The sequence below is a fragment of the Pecten maximus genome, chromosome 18, assembly GCF_902652985.1.
Source record: "Pecten maximus chromosome 18, xPecMax1.1, whole genome shotgun sequence".
Lineage (NCBI taxonomy): Eukaryota > Metazoa > Mollusca > Bivalvia > Pectinida > Pectinidae > Pecten > Pecten maximus.
The window spans coordinates 12949738-12970868 of NC_047032.1; the positions used below are offsets into that span (position 1 = coordinate 12949738).

At 31.9% G+C, this 21131-nt stretch overlaps 1 protein-coding gene across 4 annotated transcripts in view; it reads right to left on the reverse strand.

The window, feature by feature from the left end:
- The window catches only part of LOC117316804 (exocyst complex component 3-like), a 34551-nt gene that overhangs the window by 9005 nt on the left and 4415 nt on the right, over positions 1 to 21131 (reverse strand). For all 4 annotated transcript variants that reach the window (XR_004530004.1, XR_004530005.1, XR_004530006.1 and 1 more), the window contains exons 7-21: positions 20130 to 20211; positions 18905 to 19053; positions 17884 to 17997; positions 17321 to 17426; positions 16455 to 16538; positions 14975 to 15048; positions 14513 to 14608; positions 13576 to 13642; positions 11101 to 11193; positions 10146 to 10239; positions 8342 to 8412; positions 7348 to 7514; positions 6852 to 6929; positions 6243 to 6395; positions 5584 to 5692 (exon numbers count right to left, since the gene is read on the reverse strand). Coding sequence is in view for 1 of the 4 variants with exons in the window: in XM_033871579.1 (XP_033727470.1) it covers positions 5584 to 5692; positions 6243 to 6395; positions 6852 to 6929; positions 7348 to 7514; positions 8342 to 8412; positions 10146 to 10239; positions 11101 to 11193; positions 13576 to 13642; positions 14513 to 14608; positions 14975 to 15048; positions 16455 to 16538; positions 17321 to 17426; positions 17884 to 17997; positions 18905 to 19053; positions 20130 to 20211 (1537 nt within the window). In the remaining 3 variants the exon portion in view is untranslated. The remainder of the gene's footprint in view (positions 1 to 5583; positions 5693 to 6242; positions 6396 to 6851; positions 6930 to 7347; positions 7515 to 8341; positions 8413 to 10145; positions 10240 to 11100; positions 11194 to 13575; positions 13643 to 14512; positions 14609 to 14974; positions 15049 to 16454; positions 16539 to 17320; positions 17427 to 17883; positions 17998 to 18904; positions 19054 to 20129; positions 20212 to 21131) is intronic.

The following is a 21131-nucleotide window of genomic DNA, read 5'->3' on the forward strand; positions in this document are numbered from 1 at the left end:
CTTAGTATAAAATCTAACCTCCATCAAACCTCCATCAAACTTAGTATAAAATCTAACCTCCATCAAACTTAGTATAAAATCTAACCTCCATCAAACTTAGTATAAAATCTAACCTCCATCAAACTTAGTATAAAATCTAAACTCCATCAAACTTAGTATAAAATCTAACCTCCATCAAACTTAGTATAAAATCTAACCTCCATCTAACCTAGTATAAAATGTAACCTCCATCAAACTTAGTATAAAATCTAACCTCCATCAAACTTAGTATAAAATCTAACCTCCATCAAACTTAGTATAAAATCTAACCTCCATCTAACCTCCATCAAACTTAGTATAAAATCTAACCTCCATCAAACTTAGTATAAAATCTAACCTCCATCTAACCTAGTATAAAATCTAACCTCCATCAAACTTAGTATACAATCTAACCTCCATCAAACTTAGTTTAAAATCTAACCTCCATCTAACCTCCATCAAACTTAGTATAAAATCTAACCTCCATCAAACTTAGTATAAAATCTAACCTCCATCAAACTTAGTATAAAATCTAACCTCCATCAAACTTAGTATAAAATCTAAACTCCATCTAACTTAGTATAAAATCTAACCTCCGTCAAACTTTACATAAAATCTAACCTCCATCAAACTTAGTATAAAATCTAACCTCCATCAAACTTAGTATAAAATCTAAACTTCATCTAACCTCCATTAAACTTAGTATAAAATCTAACCTCCATCAAACTTAGTATAAAATCTAACCTCCATCTAACCTCCGTCAAACTTTACATAAAATCTAACCTCCATCAAACTTAGTATAAAATCTAACCTCCATCAAACTTAGTATAAAATCTAACCTCCATCAAACTTAGTATAAAATCTAACCTCCATCTAACCTCCACCAAACTTTGTATAAAATCTAACCTCCATCAAACTTAGTATAAAATCTAACCTCCATCAAACTTAGTATAAAATCTAACCTCCATCAAACTTAGTATAAAATCTAACCTCCATCAAACTTAGTATAAAATCTAACCTCCATCAAACTTAGTATAAAATCTAACCTCCATCAAACTTAGTATAAAATCTAACCTCCATCAAACTTAGTATAAAATCTAACCTCCATCAAACTTAGTATAAAATCTAACCTCCATCAAACTTAGTATAAAATCTAACCTCCATCTAACCTCCATCAAACTTAGTATAAAATCTAACCTCCATCAAACTTAGTATAAAATCTAACCTCCATCTAACCTCCATCAAACTTAGTATAAAATCTAACCTCCATCAAACTTAGTATAAAATCTAACCTCCATCAAACTTAGTATAAAATCTAACCTCCATCAAACTTAGTATAAAATCTAACCTCCATCAAACTTAGTATAAAATCTAACCTCCATCAAACCTAGTATAAAATCTAACCTCCACCAAACTTTACATAAAATCTAACCTCCATCAAACTTAGTATAAAATCTAACCTCCATCAAATTTAGTATAAAATCTAACCTCCATCAAACCTAGTATAAAATCTAACCTCCATCTAACTTTACATAAAATCTAACCTCCATCAAACTTAGTATAAAATCTAACCTCCATCAAACTTAGTATAAAATCTAACCTCCATCTAACCTCCATCAAACTTAGTATAAAATCTAACCTCCATCAAACTTAGTATAAAATCTAACCTCCATCTAACCTCCATCAAACCTAGTATAAAATCTAACCTCCATCAAACTTAGTATAAAATCTAACCTCCATCTAACTTAGTATAAAATCTAACCTCCGTCTAACCTCCATCAAACTTAGTATAAAATCTAACCTCCATCTAACCTCCATCAAACTTAGTATAAAATCTAACCTCCATCAAACTTAGTATAAAATCTAACCTCCATCTAACCTCCATCAAACCTAGTATAAAATCTAACCTCCATCAAACTTAGTATAAAATCTAACCTCCATCAAACTTAGTATAAAATCTAACCTCCATCTAACCTCCATCAAACTTAGTATAAAATCTAACCTCCATCAAACCTAGTATAAAATCTAACCTCCATCTAACCTCCATCAAACTTAGTATAAAATCTAACCTCCATCAAACTTAGTATAAAATCTAACCTCCATCAAACCTCCATCAAACTTAGTATAAAATCTAACCTCCATCAAACTTAGTATAAAATCTAACCTCCATCAAACTTAGTATAAAATCTAACCTCCATCAAACTTAGTATAAAATCTAAACTCCATCAAACTTAGTATAAAATCTAACCTCCATCAAACTTAGTATAAAATCTAACCTCCATCTAACCTAGTATAAAATGTAACCTCCATCAAACTTAGTATAAAATCTAACCTCCATCAAACTTAGTATAAAATCTAACCTCCATCAAACTTAGTATAAAATCTAACCTCCATCTAACCTCCATCAAACTTAGTATAAAATCTCACCTCCATCAAACTTAGTATAAAATCTAACCTCCATCTAACCTAGTATAAAATCTAACCTCCATCAAACTTAGTATACAATCTAACCTCCATCAAACTTAGTTTAAAATCTAACCTCCATCTAACCTCCATCAAACTTAGTATAAAATCTAACCTCCATCAAACTTAGTATAAAATCTAACCTCCATCAAACTTAGTATAAAATCTAACCTCCATCAAACTTAGTATAAAATCTAAACTCCATCTAACTTAGTATAAAATCTAACCTCCGTCAAACTTTACATAAAATCTAACCTCCATCAAACTTAGTATAAAATCTAACCTCCATCAAACTTAGTATAAAATCTAAACTTCATCTAACCTCCATTAAACTTAGTATAAAATCTAACCTCCATCAAACTTAGTATAAAATCTAACCTCCATCTAACCTCCGTCAAACTTTACATAAAATCTAACCTCCATCAAACTTAGTATAAAATCTAACCTCCATCAAACTTAGTATACAATCTAACCTCCATCTAACCTCCATCAAACTTAGTATAAAATCTAACCTCCATCAAACTTAGTATACAATCTAACCTCCATCTAACCTCCATCAAACTTAGTATAAAATCTAACCTCCATCAAACTTAGTATACAATCTAACCTCCATCTAACCTCCATCAAACTTAGTATACAATCTAACCTCCATCTAACCTCCATCAAACTTAGTATACAATCTAACCTCCATCAAACTTAGTATACAATCTAAACTCCATCTAACCTCCATCAAACTTAGTATAAAATCTAACCTCCGCCAAACTTTACATAAAATCTAACTTCCATCAAACTTAGTATAAAATCTAACCTCCATCAAACTTAGTATAAAATCTAAACTCCATCTAACCTCCATTAAACTTAGTATAAAATCTAACCTCCATCTAACCTAGTATAAAATCTAACCTCCATCTAACCTAGTATAAAATCTAACCTCCATCAAACTTAGTATAAAATCTAACCTCCATCTAACCTAGTATAAAATCTAACCTCCATCAAACTTAGTATAAAATCTAACCTCCATCAAACTTAGTATAAAATCTAATCTCCATCAAACTTAGTATAAAATCTAACTTCCATCTAACCTCCATCTAACCTAGTATAAAATCTAACCTCCATCAAACCTAGTATAAAATCTAACCTCCATCAAACTTAGTATAAAATCTAAACTCCATCAAACTTGGTATAAAATCTAACCTCCATCTAACCTCCATCAAACTTAGTATAAAATCTAACCTCCATCAAACTTAGTATAAAATCTAAACTCCATCAAACTTAGTATAAAATCTAAACTCCATCTAACCTCCATCAAACTTAGTATAAAATCTAACCTCCATCAAACTTAGTATAAAATCTAACCTCCATCAAACTTAGTATAAAATCTAACCTCCATCTAACCTCCATCAAACTTAGTATAAAATCTAACCTCCATCAAACTTAGTATAAAATCTAACCTCCATCTAACCTAGTATAAAATCTAACCTCCATCAAACTTAGTATAAAATCTAACCTCCATCAAACTTAGTATAAAATCTAACCTCCATCAAACTTAGTATAAAATCTAACCTCCATCAAACCTAGTATAAAATCTAACCTCCATCTAACTTGACATAAAATCTAACCTCCATCAAACTTAGTATAAAATCTAACCTCCATCAAACTTAGTATAAAATCTAACCTCCATCAAACTTAGTATAAAATCTAACCTCCATCTAACTTAGTATAAAATCTAACCTCCATCAAACTTAGTATAAAATCTAACCTCCATCAAACTTAGTATAAAATCTAACCTCCATCAAACTTAGTATAAAATCTAACCTCCATCAAACTTAGTATAAAATCTAACCTCCATCTAACCTCCATCAAACTTAGTATAAAAACTAACCTCCATCAAACTTAGTATAAAATCTAACCTCCATCTAACCTCCATCAAACTTAGTATAAAATCTAACCTCCATCAAACTTAGTATAAAATCTAAACTCCATCTAACTTAGTATAAAATCTAACCTCCATCAAACCTAGTATAAAATCTAACCTCCATCTAACTTTACATAAAATCTAACCTCCATCAAACTTAGTATAAAATCTAACCTCCATCAAACTTAGTATAAAATCTAAACTCCATCTAACTTCCATCAAACTTAGTATACAATCTAACCTCCATCAAACTTAGTATACAATCTAACCTCCATCAAACTTAGTATAAAATCTAACCTCCGCCAAACTTTACATAAAATCTAACCTCCATCTAACCTCCATCAAACTTAGTATAAAAACTAACCTCCATCAAACTTAGTATAAAATCTAACCTCCATCTAACCTCCATCAAACTTAGTATAAAATCTAACCTCCATCAAACTTAGTATAAAATCTAAACTCCATCTAACTTAGTATAAAATCTAACCTCCATCAAACCTAGTATAAAATCTAACCTCCATCTAACTTTACATAAAATCTAACCTCCATCAAACTTAGTATAAAATCTAACCTCCATCAAACTTAGTATAAAATCTAAACTCCATCTAACTTCCATCAAACTTAGTATACAATCTAACCTCCATCAAACTTAGTATACAATCTAACCTCCATCAAACTTAGTATAAAATCTAACCTCCGCCAAACTTTACATAAAATCTAACCTCCATCTAACCTCCATCAAACTTAGTATAAAATCTAACCTCCATCAAACTTAGTATAAAATCTAAACTCCATCTAACCTCCATCAAACTTAGTATAAAATCTAACCTCCATCAAACTTAGTATAAAATCTAATCTCCATCTAACCTAGTATAAAATCTAATCTCCATCTAACCTAGTATAAAATCTAACCTCCATCAAACCTAGTATAAAATCTAACCTCCATCTAACCTAGTATAAAATCTAATCTCCGTCAAACTTAGTATAAAATCTAACCTCCATCCAACCTAGTATAAAATCTAATCTCCGTCAAACTTTACATAAAATCTAACCTCAAGTACAATCGTGATAATACATGATTTTCCTGATTACATATATATATATGTATTTATAACAAGAGTCTTAATTGATCTAAGTATCAGCCACAAATCACAAGCCAAATAAAGCAGACAATAAAATATTCTTACAGCTTTTGTGTTCCCATATTCTTTGAAAAGTTCCTTCAGCTTATCAGCTTCCGAGCATATTTTGTCAGCCACCGGCTTACGTTCAGTATAATTCTTCAACTGCAGCTTTCTGTGATGTGAGAATGGTAGAAAGAACTATTTAATATTACATTACATTGCCAATGTTGTTGTTCTGATCTTAAAATCATGTCTCTTCCTTATAAACTTTCATTAATTTCATTTTGCAACAATTGTTAAATACATTTTATTAATCTAATGACTAATCACTGTTGTAGGTCCTAATAGAATAGTGTGTCAGGTCTTATTGTGGGAGGAAAAGTATCTGGAGAAAACCCACGTGGCTGGACAGGTTCCCCCATATCTTTAATCTGATAGGGAATCAAACCAGATTCGTCTATATGACGGAGGTTGACATGGCTACAACAGGTTATTTTACTTATATCTGAAAGCTTCCTAGTTTTTAAATTTTATTAGTAAGGAAACCTTGGAGTATTGAATCCTTTAAAGATCCCCCAGAGAACTGTACCATATTTTCCTGTGTCAGGAGTACTAGTGTTGGATCGTATTTATCTGGAGATAATTACATGTATGTATTTATCTAGGGACAAAGACCAATAATTTCTCACTGAACCAGACAAACTCTAGGCAGCTTGACTTACTTGGATAATATGGCCTTGATGTACTCTCGTAACAATCTGTGACGTGCCTCTACAACAAGTCGGACACTGAAGGGCTCCTTCAAGTGAACAAAATCTCCGCTATAGTCAGCCCAGGTAGCATAGATTATGTCTACACAGTGTGACCCTTGACACCTAAAACATGAAGGCTGCATTGGTAAATTGGTACTTCGTCAATGAAAACAATACTTGATGTTCATAATCTTTATCAGCAAAAACTTTTGAGAATTTATAATATTGATTTGCAAAGGGATTCTGAAACATCGCTGAGGTTATAATTGTCGAATTTTCTTTGTAAAAATGTACAAGGCGGAAAAATACAACAGCTTCGGGTTGATCTAATCATAAACATGCATTTTTAAAGATAATGCATTACTTTATATATACATACACAAGTGTATCTTCTTTTAATTAATAATTTAAGTTAAAGTTTATTTATCTGAAGAATTCAAAAAAGATTTTGTTATGCCTGAATAAAAAATCTTAAAACACTTTTAACTGGCAGTGGACTTAATTGAAGAAAACCATATGGGTATTCTCATCTTTACATTTTTGAATTTTTAAACACTAGATCCAGATTTTTGTACTTACCAAGACTTTGTGAGGAGTTCATCGATACATTTACTGTTACGCAGATCAATCCAGACCTCGTCCAGGAGTATGTTACACCTGTAAATCATTGATTCCGACAGTAAACATCTGGTATAGAGAGATTATGGGTGTAGACATTAACATTACACAACATAATACAATCACGTATACTTTCTACAGAGAAGAGTTAACGCACCTGGTGGACAACAATAGTAAAATCGTTACACAGGTATATAAACTCACGTGTATTAATCAATCGTTGGCCCAGATGAAAGTGCGTAAGGAGCGTTACTGTGGGAGGAGTCTGGAGTACCCCGAGAATACTGATGGACGTGGTCACAGTTTTTCAACTTTGGTCAGGGTAGGATTCAAATTTCAGAATATTCACTCAGACACACATGTGTGTATAGGTCACACATAAAAAGCAAATTTTACAAATGGCGGTGAAGGATGATATGTGGGTTACTCCTCTGAAATTGCTATGAATAAAACATACCCAAGATTTCCGATCTGTTTGAACCTGTCTGTCAGTAACTGAAATCGATCTTTCCTGATGTTGTCCTCATCTTCCTCGAGTCGGTCATCAAACTCCTCCTTCATGTAACGTTTCCTCAACTCCTTCATGTAGTCACAGAATGCGATGGTGTTGTTGATGTTTGCAATCTACAACAAATTCACACCATAGCTAAGTAGGGACTTTCTGTCATTAAATTCAATGACTTTTCCTGGACTTTCTGTCATTAAATTCAATGACTTTTCAAGAATTTTCTGTCATTAAATTCAATGACTTTTCCAGGACTTTCTGTCATTAAATTCAATAACTTTTCCAAGACTTTCTGTCATTAAATTCAATAACTTTTCCAGGACTTTCTGTCATTAAATTCAATAACTTTTCCAGGACTTTCTTTCATTAATTCAATAACTTTTGCAAGACTTTGTCATTCAATTCAATGACTTTTCCAGGACTTTCTGTCATTAAATTCAATGACTTTTCCAGGACATTGTGTCATTAAATTCAATGACTTATCCAGAATTTTCTGTCATTAAATTCAAAGACTTTTCCAAGACTTTTCAGGGGTCCTGATCAACACACACAGAATGTTGCACATAAGAATCCCAACAAACACTGGAATACTGACACTTATAAAAATTGTTTTTGTGAAAATTTTAGAAAAATGTTATTGAATGTCTGTTTTTATTTTATTTCAATGCAAAAGACATGCATTTAAGGACTTTTAAAGGCATTTCTCCCAAGTTCCAAAACTGTAAAGGCATGCCACTGAATTCTAAGACTTTATTAATAAGGACTTTTCAAGACATTGAATGATATGCTAAATCCCAAGACTTTCAAGTCATGACACTGAATCCCAAGACTTGTTTAGGCAAGTGCTGAAATCCAAGGACTTATCATATCTGTGTGAATCATGCTTTATGCTGCAGTCACAGCAAGGCAGGGTCATATGAACACCATCATCTAATACAAATCTCACCAGATAATGAATGAAAAACTTGGGTTCACTTCTATCCATCATATGTCTCTCCTTGTAACTTTGGATCTCGCCTGTAAAAAGAGAAACACGAAATATTGTAACCAGGAAAACATATATATGATCCGTAAGCTTGCAGCCACAGGGGCCTTATAAATCAGATTATCAATTGTACACAAAATTCTACCTTTAGATATAAACTCAGCATATGCATGTAACTTCAAATATGTATGTATGTAACTCTATATGTAACTCAACATGTAACTCAATATGTAACTCAACATTTAATTCAATATGTAACTCAACATTTAATTCAATATGTAACTCAATATGTAACTCAATATGTAACTAAACATTTAACTCAATATGTAACTCAATATGTAACTCAACATGTAACTAAACATTTAACTCAACAATTAACTCAACATGTAACTAAACATTTAACTCAATATGTAACTCAATATGTAACTCAATACATAACTCAATATCAGGGGTCGACATTAACTTTTTTCTGCACTTGTCCTTTGGACAAGTAACATTTATATTCACTTGTCCGAATGGAATTACCACTTGTCCCACTTAAAAAATTTCAATTAAGTTAAATAATGTTTTTCAATGTCTGTGTGTCATGCAGTAAAATGATAACATTGCAATGACAACTATATTACTGATATTTATTGGTGTTTTGTCCAAGTTACATAATGAAGAGAGAAAAAAATGCTACTGACTGCCTATTTTCGAATTACAGAAACTAAATTAGTCTAAAAAGAATAGAAATAAACTGACTAAAACATGAACATAATTGTAGAAATGCAATAGTGCATAAATATCTGAAATACTATATTTGCTAAATCTTGCAATAAATAGCGAGCCTGCATCTGTTGCCACTTTAGTCCTTCAAATTAACTTGCAATTTCCTTGTACGCTTTTATTCATATTCCTTTTTTTTCCAATATGCATATTCAATTCAAAGACACCAATGGGGCTGATTGAATATTTTTGAAAAACACAGAAAGTTTAGTTATCATCTGCATTAGTGTTCTGAATTAAACTATTTTCGTTATGAACAAGTCATTCCAATGTACACTATCCATGTTTTCGTTTCTTTTTAATCATAGGTATAAGGTGAAGTCTTGTGAATGTTGATTTCAGAATATAAATAAACAACACGAAGACAATATTTGTTACTTGTCCCGTCGGACAAGTGTTTTGATACTTTCACTTGTCCGACAGCAATTTAGTCTGGTACCGGACAAGCGGACAAGCCTTAATGTCGACCCCTGAATATGTAACTCAATATGTAACTCAATATGTCACTCAATATGTAACTCAATATGTAACTAAACAATTAACTCAACATATAACTCAACATGTAACTCAATATGTAACTCAACATTTAATTCAATATGAAACTCAACATATAATTTAATATGTAGCTCAACATATAATTCAATATGTAACTCAACATTTAATTCAATATGTAACTCAACATTTAATTCAATATGTAACTCAAAATGTAACTAAGATGTAACTCAACATTTAATTCAATATGTAACTCATTACTTAATTCAATATGTAACTCAACATTTAATTCAATATGTAACTCAACATTTAATTCAATATGTAACTCAATATGTAACTCAATATGTAACTCAACATTTAATTCAATATGAAACTCAACATTTAACTCAATATGTAGCTCAACAATAAACTCAATATGTAACTCAATATTATTAATAATATATTAAACACAATATATGCATGTAAGTTTTTTGTTGTACAACAGCTTAAACTATGTGACACTCACTTTGATATTCCTTTGCGAACATGTTCAACTCATCTGCAAATAATTCTAAGACTTTCTTCACCAGATCTTCACCAATCATCTGTGCGACTTGGAGCTGAAATAAGACAAGAGGTCAAGATAGCCTGTATTACTAGTGACATGGAGTTTGAAAATGCTTACTGGAAATGTTGATAATATCATAAACATTTGTACCATCTATATAGTTAAACAAGTCCGTTTTATGACAGTCAATGCCATGGAAGCCATACTCTTTAATAATTTCTAGTTTGAAATATATGTTTTTATCCTTTGGTTTGTGCAGCAAGATAAAAATTAAATCAAACATCTCATTTAACATCAAACTGGCCCGAAAAATAAACATTAGGGAAACTATGTCCTAACAATCACTCAAAAATTCAACCAAGGTAAAATGTATAGAGATGAAATATCACGACTCCAGGTATCATGGTTTGTAACTTATTAACCTTTGACCTTGAAATGAATGTGGGTCAAGGTAATCAATTAAACAAAGTAAAATGTTAGCTAATGATGGAATCATTTCCATTTTCAAATTAATAAGTGATAATCAGTACAAGTTAGAATAATTTACATATTTTCCTTATATAAAAAGTTAACTCTGACCAAACATCCATTTAGCAGGAAGAAAGTCTGTCCTATCTGTCCTGAAAATTTGGTTTTCAAGATTATTTTTAATCATTAGCCTTTTGAGATAGGAAAATGTCCTGAATTGTCAATTCTAAACTTTGCCTCTTAATTGGCTTCAATTTTGGCATCAATTAATTGGTTTCATTTCAATAATTTTGTATTATAATTGATAACTGGCCAATCACAAGATTAAGCTGCACAGAGAGTCTGTTAAAACATGAATATATTCTAAGACCTGTTTCCTTGTAGTGAAGGAAAAGTATTATGTACAGTTAGAATCCTAACACAAAGATCCTACACCAGGACTCACATTCTGTTCCATCATTTGGAATAAGATGACTGGTAGAGAGGTGGAGTAGAATCCATCCCCATCGGCGTCCGGATGTTCTTCTCGGAACCAGTCCTACATAATACAATGGACATAAACAAAATCACTTCAGATTTCAGTCTTACACAACACAATGGACATAAACAAAATCACTTCAGATTTCAGTCTTACACAACACAATGGACATAAACAAAATCACTTCAGATTTCAGTCTTACACAACACAATGGAAATAAACAAAATCACTTCAGATTTCAGTCTTACAAAACACAATGGAAATAAACAAAATCACTTCAGATTTCAGTCTTACAAAACACAATGGACATAAACAAAATCACTTCAGATTTCAGTCTTACAAAACACAATGGAAATAAACAAAATCACTTCAGATTTCAGTCCTACACAACACAATGGACATAAACAAAATCACTTCAGATTTCAGTCTTACACAACACAATGGACATAAACAAAATCACTTCAGATTTCAGTCTTACACAACACAATGGACATAAACAAAATCACTTCAGATTTCAGTCTTACACAACACAATGGACATAAACAAAATCACTTCAGATTTCAGTCTTACAAAACACAATGGAAATAAACAAAATCACTTCAGATTTCAGTCTTACAAAACACAATGGACATAAACAAAATCACTTCAGATTTCAGTCTTACAAAACACAATGGAAATAAACAAAATCACTTCAGATTTCAGTCCTACAAAACACAATGGAAATAAACAAAATCACTTCAGATTTCAGTCCTACACAACACAATGGAAATAAACAAAATCACTTCAGATTTCAGTCCTACACAACACAATGGAAATAAACAAAATCACTTCAGATTTCAGTCCTACACAACACAATGGACATAAATAAAATCACTTCAGATTTCAGTCCTACACAACACAATGGAAATAAACAAAATCACTTCAGATTTCAGTCTTACACAACACAATGGAAATAAACAAAATCACTTCAGATTTCAGTCTTACACAACACAATGGAAATAAACAAAATCACTTCAGATTTCAGTCTTACACAACACAATGGAAATAAACAAAATCACTTCAGATTTCAGTCTTACACAACACAATGGACATAAACAAAATCACTTCAGATTTCAGTCTTACACAACACAATGGACATAAACAAAATCACTTCAGATTTCAGTCCTACACAACACAATGGACATAAACAAAATCACTTCAGATTTCAGTCCTACACAACACAATGGAAATAAACAAAATCACTTCAGATTTCAGTCTTACAAAACACAATGGACATAAACAAAATCACTTCAGATTTCAGTCTTACAAAACACAATGGAAATAAACAAAATCACTTCAGATTTCAGTCCTACACAACACAATGGAAATAAACAAAATCACTTCAGATTTCAGTCCTACACAACACAATGGAAATAAACAAAATCACTTCAGATTTCAGTCCTACACAACACAATGGACATAAATAAAATCACTTCAGATTTCAGTCCTACACAACACAATGGAAATAAACAAAATCACTTCAGATTTCAGTCTTACACAACACAATGGACATAAACAAAATCACTTCAGATTTCAGTCTTACACAACACAATGGAAATAAACAAAATCACTTCAGATTTCAGTCTTACAAAACACAATGGAAATAAACAAAATCACTTCAGATTTCAGTCTTACAAAACACAATGGAAATAAACAAAATCACTTCAGATTTCAGTCTTACACAACACAATGGAAATAAACAAAATCACTTCAGATTTCAGTCCTACACAACACAATGGAAATAAACAAAATCACTTCAGATTTCAGTCCTACACAACACAATGGAAATAAACAAAATCACTTCAGATTTCAGTCTTACAAAACACAATGGAAATAAACAAAATCACTTCAGATTTCAGTCTTACAAAACACAATGGAAATAAACAAAATCACTTCAGATTTCAGTCTTACACAACACAATGGACATAAACAAAATCACTTCAGATTTCAGTCCTACACAACACAATGGACATAAACAAAATCACTTCAGATTTCAGTCCTACACAACACAATGGACATAAACAAAATCACTTCAGATTTCAGTCCTACACAACACAATGGACATAAACAAAATCACTTCAGATTTCAGTCCTACACAACACAATGGACATAAACAAAATCACTTCAGATTTCAGTCTTACACAACACAATGGACATAAACAAAATCACTTCAGATTTCAGTCTTACAAAACACAATGGAAATAAACAAAATCAATTCAGATTTGTGCAGTACACATGTTAACATAACAAGATATCCTAGCATTGTTCTTCCCCGATCTTTCCTCCATATCATCTGTTGACAATTGTGTGGTAGCATGTTAGAAATTGTGTCTGAAATTGTCCTTATTAAAGTAAAATGTTGTTTGATTTAATATCAATTGTAATTGTTTCTGATCTACTTACCTTTTTATCTTGTACAAGAGAGTTCTTTGTCCAGTCCATGATATTTGATCTCATATTCTTTAAATACCTGTCGAAGTAAAACAAAATGATCATTTACACCCATATACATATATGTCTCCTATCAACCTCGTTAAAAACAGTAACAGTGACCTTGACCTTGACCAAAAAACCCTGAAACATGAACTCATCCGAGATATTATGGTCCTTTATCATTGTGTGAAGATTAATCAAAATGCCTCAAGGAATGAAGCTGTTAGAGCGCTGACAAACTTTGGTATTACGTACCTACATACATTTCACTGGAAATATCATAATAGTTTGATGTTTTATTATAATTGTTAGCACATACATGTATATCAAATCTACTTAAACTACAGTCCACCACTGAATGTGGTTGTACTGTTTTTGATACTAGAACCATGCTATCATGACACAACAATCATTATTACGATATTCTTATTTATCCTGCAGCAAGATGTGTCATTGAAAAGAACGCTTAAAATATATAATGAAGCTTTTGAAAATTAATCTTTGATGTCTTAATGTGTTTCCGTACAACAATGTGATCATGGTTGCTCAAAACATTGTGATTTACAAATATGTCATCCAGCTTTAATGCAAAATCCTCCTCGAAATATTGGCATAGAAAGATGAAAATTTGATGCTCGAAAGTTAGTCTGAAACATATTACTGTCATTGGCTTCTGGTACCAATTTCTGTCATATTTACATCCATGAAAAGGTGTAGAAAATAATTGCTTATTTTGAATTTAAATTCTTGATGTGACTTTAATGTGACCTTGACCTAGGTATGAGCCCGACCTTGATGTAACGACCTTGGGGTCCTGTCCTTGGTATTTGATGCACCATTTTGATACAATACACATGATATAGCTAGAAATCAGCGACTCATTGATATAGGATTTTGCGGTACATACTGGTTCTGAAGATCATCTATAACAGTCGGCTCCAACAGTGGACCAAGATCTTTGATGTCAATGTTCAATTCAGGGTGTTTCAAAAGTTCTGGGGAGCTAAAATGAAATCCACGACAGTTTAAGAATCATTATACATATATTTTAAATTAACGTGTTGATTATCAGTTCCTTCATTATCAAAATCAGCTAAATGATAGCTAATAAATAAATCAAATTAATACGATAAGAATTTCGTTTAAATAAATTTTAATTTTCACCATAAACACTATCAAAAATAAATTTTTTATTCAAGAAAAATGCATACAGAAATAAATAGAAAGGAAGTTTGGGAGGAATGAAAAAAGAGGAAAAGACAAAATTAGAGTATGATGGGAAGAGTCAAAAAAATATTTTCACATATTAGTCCAGAATAAGAGAATGGCAGTTAAAAACGAAAATAAAAAGACACCAGAAATTGCTTACTTGTAAGCATTGATCCAACTGAGGAGTGTGACATACTCATTACCCTCTAAACCCTGGGCTATCATGTCTCCTATCTGAAACGGTACAAATACACAAACTGCCAGTTCAACTGGGTCAAGGAAGCCATGCCTCAAAAGTACCCTGACTGTTCATGGGGCGATAAACCAAACAAACAAACAAACTTCAAGTCAGGGATTTTCCTAGAATTTTTCAACTGGGTCCAGGGTCCATTGAATTGGGAATTTCTACTCGACAAAATGTGACATTGGGAAAAACAAAAAAAAGTGAAATTCATACCAATTTCAGTTTTTATTTGATGAATATTGCCTTTTATATTATTTTTTTATTTCATTTTGTTATCTGTAGCTGGTTTTTTTATTTTTCAAAATTGCCTTAATATAGGTCTATATATAAAACATACTTATTATAATAATAATCATTCAAAAGTGACTTCAAATTGGGAATTTTTCAGTGGCAAATTGGGAATTTTCACAATATTTTTTTAGGGGAATGGGTCCTTTTAACGGACCATACTTCCTCATAACTAGACTATTCTGTAATGTGGTGTACAGAATTACCTTACATCACCTTGCCAGCTTTTGCATTAGAATATAATTTATTATTTGTTTTCTAATCAATACTTAGCATCGTTAATCTAAAATGAATCCTTGTTACTTGATTAGCAAGTGAAAAATCTCTTAGCAAATGATAATCAGTTCATAGCTGTACAAAAAAGATTATGATTTCATTGTTAATTTTTTTCAGAATTTTTCATCAAATTGGCAAAATGAAGTCATCATACCATACAACAGGGTATTTTCATGATGCCTAAATCACACATTTTTTAAATAAAACTCTGATAAGAGTTTTTCAAAACCCTCAATTCACATCCCTGTGATCAATTCTTCAGATAATACTATTCAACTCAGTAGAAACATATGTTACTAGTGTCTATCCAGATAAAAACACCTGGGCCAAGTTGTTCAAAAGGATTATGCCAATTGAAGTTTAACAACAATTTTAAAATCATGATGAAAATTTCTGGTAGGACTAACTTGACAAAATTTTACGAAATCATAGCACTCCGTCTCTTACTACCTGCCCATTTTAAGGAATGTAAATACACAGGTTTTGAAGTAAAGAAGAAATAAGGTTTTCACTTCAGTGATTAAGCTAATCATCTTTGGAACAACTGGGCCCTGGATTTACTATGATAATATAAGTGAGTAGATGCCAGTTTACATGGTTATATATATTGACACAGTCAATTGGTTCAACTGAATTCAAATGTCAAAGGACATGTATGTATTAATGTATGATATACATCTATAAAGGGACATAACTCCTGGTAATGTCTGACAATAGATTTCGTGATTCAGAATTCACTGTGAATATACCAAAAATAACATGCACACGAAAAATATGCATTACACATAAGATATATCAATAATGACATCTACCTACCACTGGCGGTACTTACATGGCTGGCTATACCAGCATGGTACATTTTCACATACTTATCAACAATGGCATACGAAGGAGGGAAAACGGGTGGAAGCATTGTCTGAAAATAAAAACAAATTATTTGAATCATGACGGACCAGTTTTTCATGTTTGTAATTTCATAGCTTGCAAAATATCAACATCATACGGTATCAATGATTATTACATAATAAACTCTGCAAAACTTCTGAACCGTAACGAAAAGCTGATTTATGATTTGCCTTCACAGCATTAATGCAACTTCAACGCTAAACTTCAGCATCATTTAAGCATTGAACGGCTTTCAGTTGGCATTCATAGTCAATATGAATGCCAACTGGACAGAGGCAAATTCATGTTGAATTTGCCTCTGTCCACTTGGCATTCATATTGACTATTAATGCCAACTGAAAGCCGTTCAATGCTTATATTTACCATCTGCGATTTTTTATTTGTCGTGGGATTTTTTTTTGAAATTTTCAAATTCAAATTTCAGTTGGCAGTTCATAAGCTGGTGAACTCGCAACTGAATTGGTAGGGTTATATAGTGGCAGTGCCATACAATGGTAAATATATCACTGTTAATGAGCTATTCATGACAAACAATGCAAAAATTATTACCCAAATTCGTGAGGAATGGAAAGATGGACAGAAAAGGCTAAAAGGCACTGACTTGGTGGAGAGAGCCTAAAAATTGGTCTAATTTCAAAAGCAAATTAGAAAGTTCCCTTGGATACCGATTTTTAAAATATAATTCGTACATCTTTTAAGAAATAAATTTGCCAAGCAATTTTTAATGTACAAGTGACACTGGTTCCAGTGTATTCCAATGATAGAAAATAGGTTAAGCATTAATATGATTACCTTGGCAACGCGAAGGTCGTCAATCATTAGTTGTCGAGTGATCTCGAGATGTCGAACAAGCCACATTTTGTTAGTATCTCTATCTTCCATTTGGTTACCTTCAATTCTACAACACATGACAGATTTTTAGGTATGGCCCATTTTTAATTTAAAAAAATCAAAACATTCTCATACTAGCCATGCTGATACATGTATAATGTACCTACCAAAAAGCAGTAGAATCAACTTAAGACATAATAATTTATTTCCAATGAATATCTCATCTGAGATCAAAGCCTGATCTGAATAAACTTCAATCTAACCTCAGACACAATTATAATAATTATGTTAACACTGAATCCATGATTTTTTTATTACATGTACAAGACGCTAGAAAAAATGTTAATGGATTTTTCGTCCCATTGCATATCAAAATATGTAATTTTACAATTCAATTTGTCTTATTAAATAACTAGAAACACAGCGACAAACATGTATGTTATAAAATAAATATTTTAAATACTAAATTAAATGCATTTTTGATAAATTAAACCCAACATACTTGACTCCAGAAGGTTACCTACTTGTACGTAATTGTACGTTCCAGAATCTCAAAAGTTTTTTTCTTCCATCTCTTTGGCCGCCCCACAGGAAGGAATCCTGTTTGCTCTTTCCTTTTCATAACAATCTCATCTCGCCTTCGATATAAAAAAAAGTGTATTTAGTATGGTCATAACCATATTATAATAATTCATCCTTCATAGATAGATTAATACAACATATAGCTTGTATCGTAAATATTATGCATACAGTGCCAGGGCTTTTTCTCACTGGTTTGGGAAAGGGCCTTTTCTTCTCATTTTGGGAAGAAAATTGGTGAATTGGGAAAGATTTTTTCAGGAGTAAACTGCACATTTTGGGAATTTGGCTTAAATATGAAATAATTTCAAGTGGGAATGGGGCCCATTAACGGCCCCAAAAAACGCTCAGAAAAAGCCATGAGTGCACACTTTAAAAAAAAAAATTCAGTCAGATGAATGGTTGTCATGTTTGTATAAAGAAAAGATACTGAAAATGGAGATATTGTAGATATGGTTAAATTTTGAATTATTTATTTGAATGAATACTGACATGGTTCAGAGTACATGATGTGCTTGATGTTGTATTTGAATCCAATATTGGATATCATAACCGGGTCACCTTACAATGGGCCATGCCAGTGAACTTGCATTGAGCATGAATCATTCCTTGTGCCCAATCCAGGGATAGTGGGTTGAGGTCCAGTTAAAGAATGAGGCTGGAATCTCCTGTCCCTATATTCATTAAACCATTCTCCTTCACCTGAGATCCAGTAGACGCTTGAGGCTATGTTTTTGAATCTCCAAAATTATATTTGAATCTTGGGTTTGAAAGTCATGTCTACTTGACATATGTTTTGACCATTTCTGAGAAGTATTAATTTGATTTCTGAAATTGCTAAAACTCCAGGGTCAACTGGATGCCCTGTTTTCATCGTTGATCTGGAGACAAAATGACCAGATATGTGATCACTGTTGGTTGATAATATTGCCAAAGTAACTCTTCTGTCTCCACAAGTTTACTCACTTCTCCTCTCGCTCTATGATACGCAGCGCCGTGACGATGAGGGTCGGTTCTCGACGTACAGTAATCAGAACTCTCCCCATGATGATCCATAACTGTTTCCCCAGGTCCTCCGAAAGTTTCTCAACGTCCTTAAAATACTTTGTAAGTGTCTGAAACAATCAACGAAGCATTACCAGCTATGCCTATCTAATTTTTACAAAATGTATCTAGTTATTTCATCCATGTCAGTAAGTGATGGGAATTGGTTTCACTTTCAGAAAAGATAACTGGAAACCAAAAATCAATCGATTATCAAATACATGTATAATCAGTTTCCTAAATCTAGCACAGAATTGCCCTTTTGGAGAAAATTTATGAACATCTCAAGTACATTTATTAGGTCTTAGCCTTTGTTATCAATATTTTTAATACTGAACACACACAAAGTATGTAACAGCTGTTAACATATTCAAGTTCAAGTTCTTTATTGACTTTAAGTCTTCCGACTCATCAGTATCAATTATCCTTAATAGCTTGTAAAAACCGATGAACGTTAAAATATAAGACCAGCTACTTCTTGGTTCGGTAACATCAAAAAAATATGCAAAGCCCAAGATTTACGAACACTCTCCGATTAATTGCCTTTTCAAAATCATCAATAACTTGATTTTTTTTCTTTGACTAGAAAATGCCAGGATAACTGGAAATGAACAGATGTTTTAGAATCATGATGGTCATAACATACATGGATGAAAAGACAGACTGGGTTCTATCTTTCACTAACACCTGTTCCATGATTGCATTCAATAACATCTTTCGTATTATATTTATCAAAAATGATTCATTCAATAAAAGTGATATTTTTCACTAGCAAAAAATATCACCTTTTCTGATTTGACCAATTAAAACACTGCTTACAAAGCACAATGAGGAAAATAAAAAGCTGAGTCGTATATTCTGCTATAAAAATGTTATAAACCGAATATCTAACAGTATCTTCAATAATACCAAATACATTTCACATGTGTGGCTAATATTTTTCACTCGAACAGCGCACTCGTGAAAAATATCAAAATATTAACCCAATATGTGAAATATATTTTTTATTACTAAAGACACTGTTAGATATCCTCTATTTATTTCCCGTAGTAATAAACCAGACAATTTCTTATTGTGTTTTTTTTCCCTTTCAGTATACACAATGTATACTGTACTGCCTCTTATAAGAAATATAAAAAGTACTTACATTGTTGTCTGTCGGAGACTTCTGCGGCTGTTTGTGAAGTTCAAACATAAGGTCATCTCGTGCCATCTCAAGGTCAGTGAGACTGCCAGAAATTTAACAGATATCATATACAGTATATACCCCAACATACTAACCAGATATACACAGACATATAATATATATACCCAACATATATATACTAACCAGATATACACAGACATATAATATATATACCCAACATATATACTAACCAGATATACACAGACATATTATATATATACCCCAACATACCAACCAGATATACACAGACATATAATATATATACCCAACATACCAACCAGATATACACAGACATATAAAATATATACCCAACATACTAACCAGATATACACAGACATATAATATATATACCCAACATACCAACCAGATATATACACAGACATATAATACATATACCCAACATACTAACCAGATATACACAGACATATAAAATATATACCCAACATACTAACCAGATATACACAGACATATAATATATATACCCAACATACCAACCAGATATATACACAGACATATAATACATATACCCAACATACTAACCAGATATACACAGACATATATATATATACCCCAACATACTAACCAGATATACACAGACATATAATATATATACCCAACATACCAACAAGATATACACAGACATATAATATATACCCCAACATACTAACCAGATATACACAGACATATAATATATATAACCCAACATACCAACCAGATATACACAGACATATAATATATATACCCCAACATGCCAACCAGATATACACAGACATATAATATATATAACCCAACATACCAACCAGATATACACAGACATATAATATATATACCCCGACATACTAACCAAATATACACAGACATATAATATATATATACCCCAACATACTCACCAGATATACACAGACATATAATATATAACCCCAACATACCAACCAGATATACACAGACATATAATATATATAC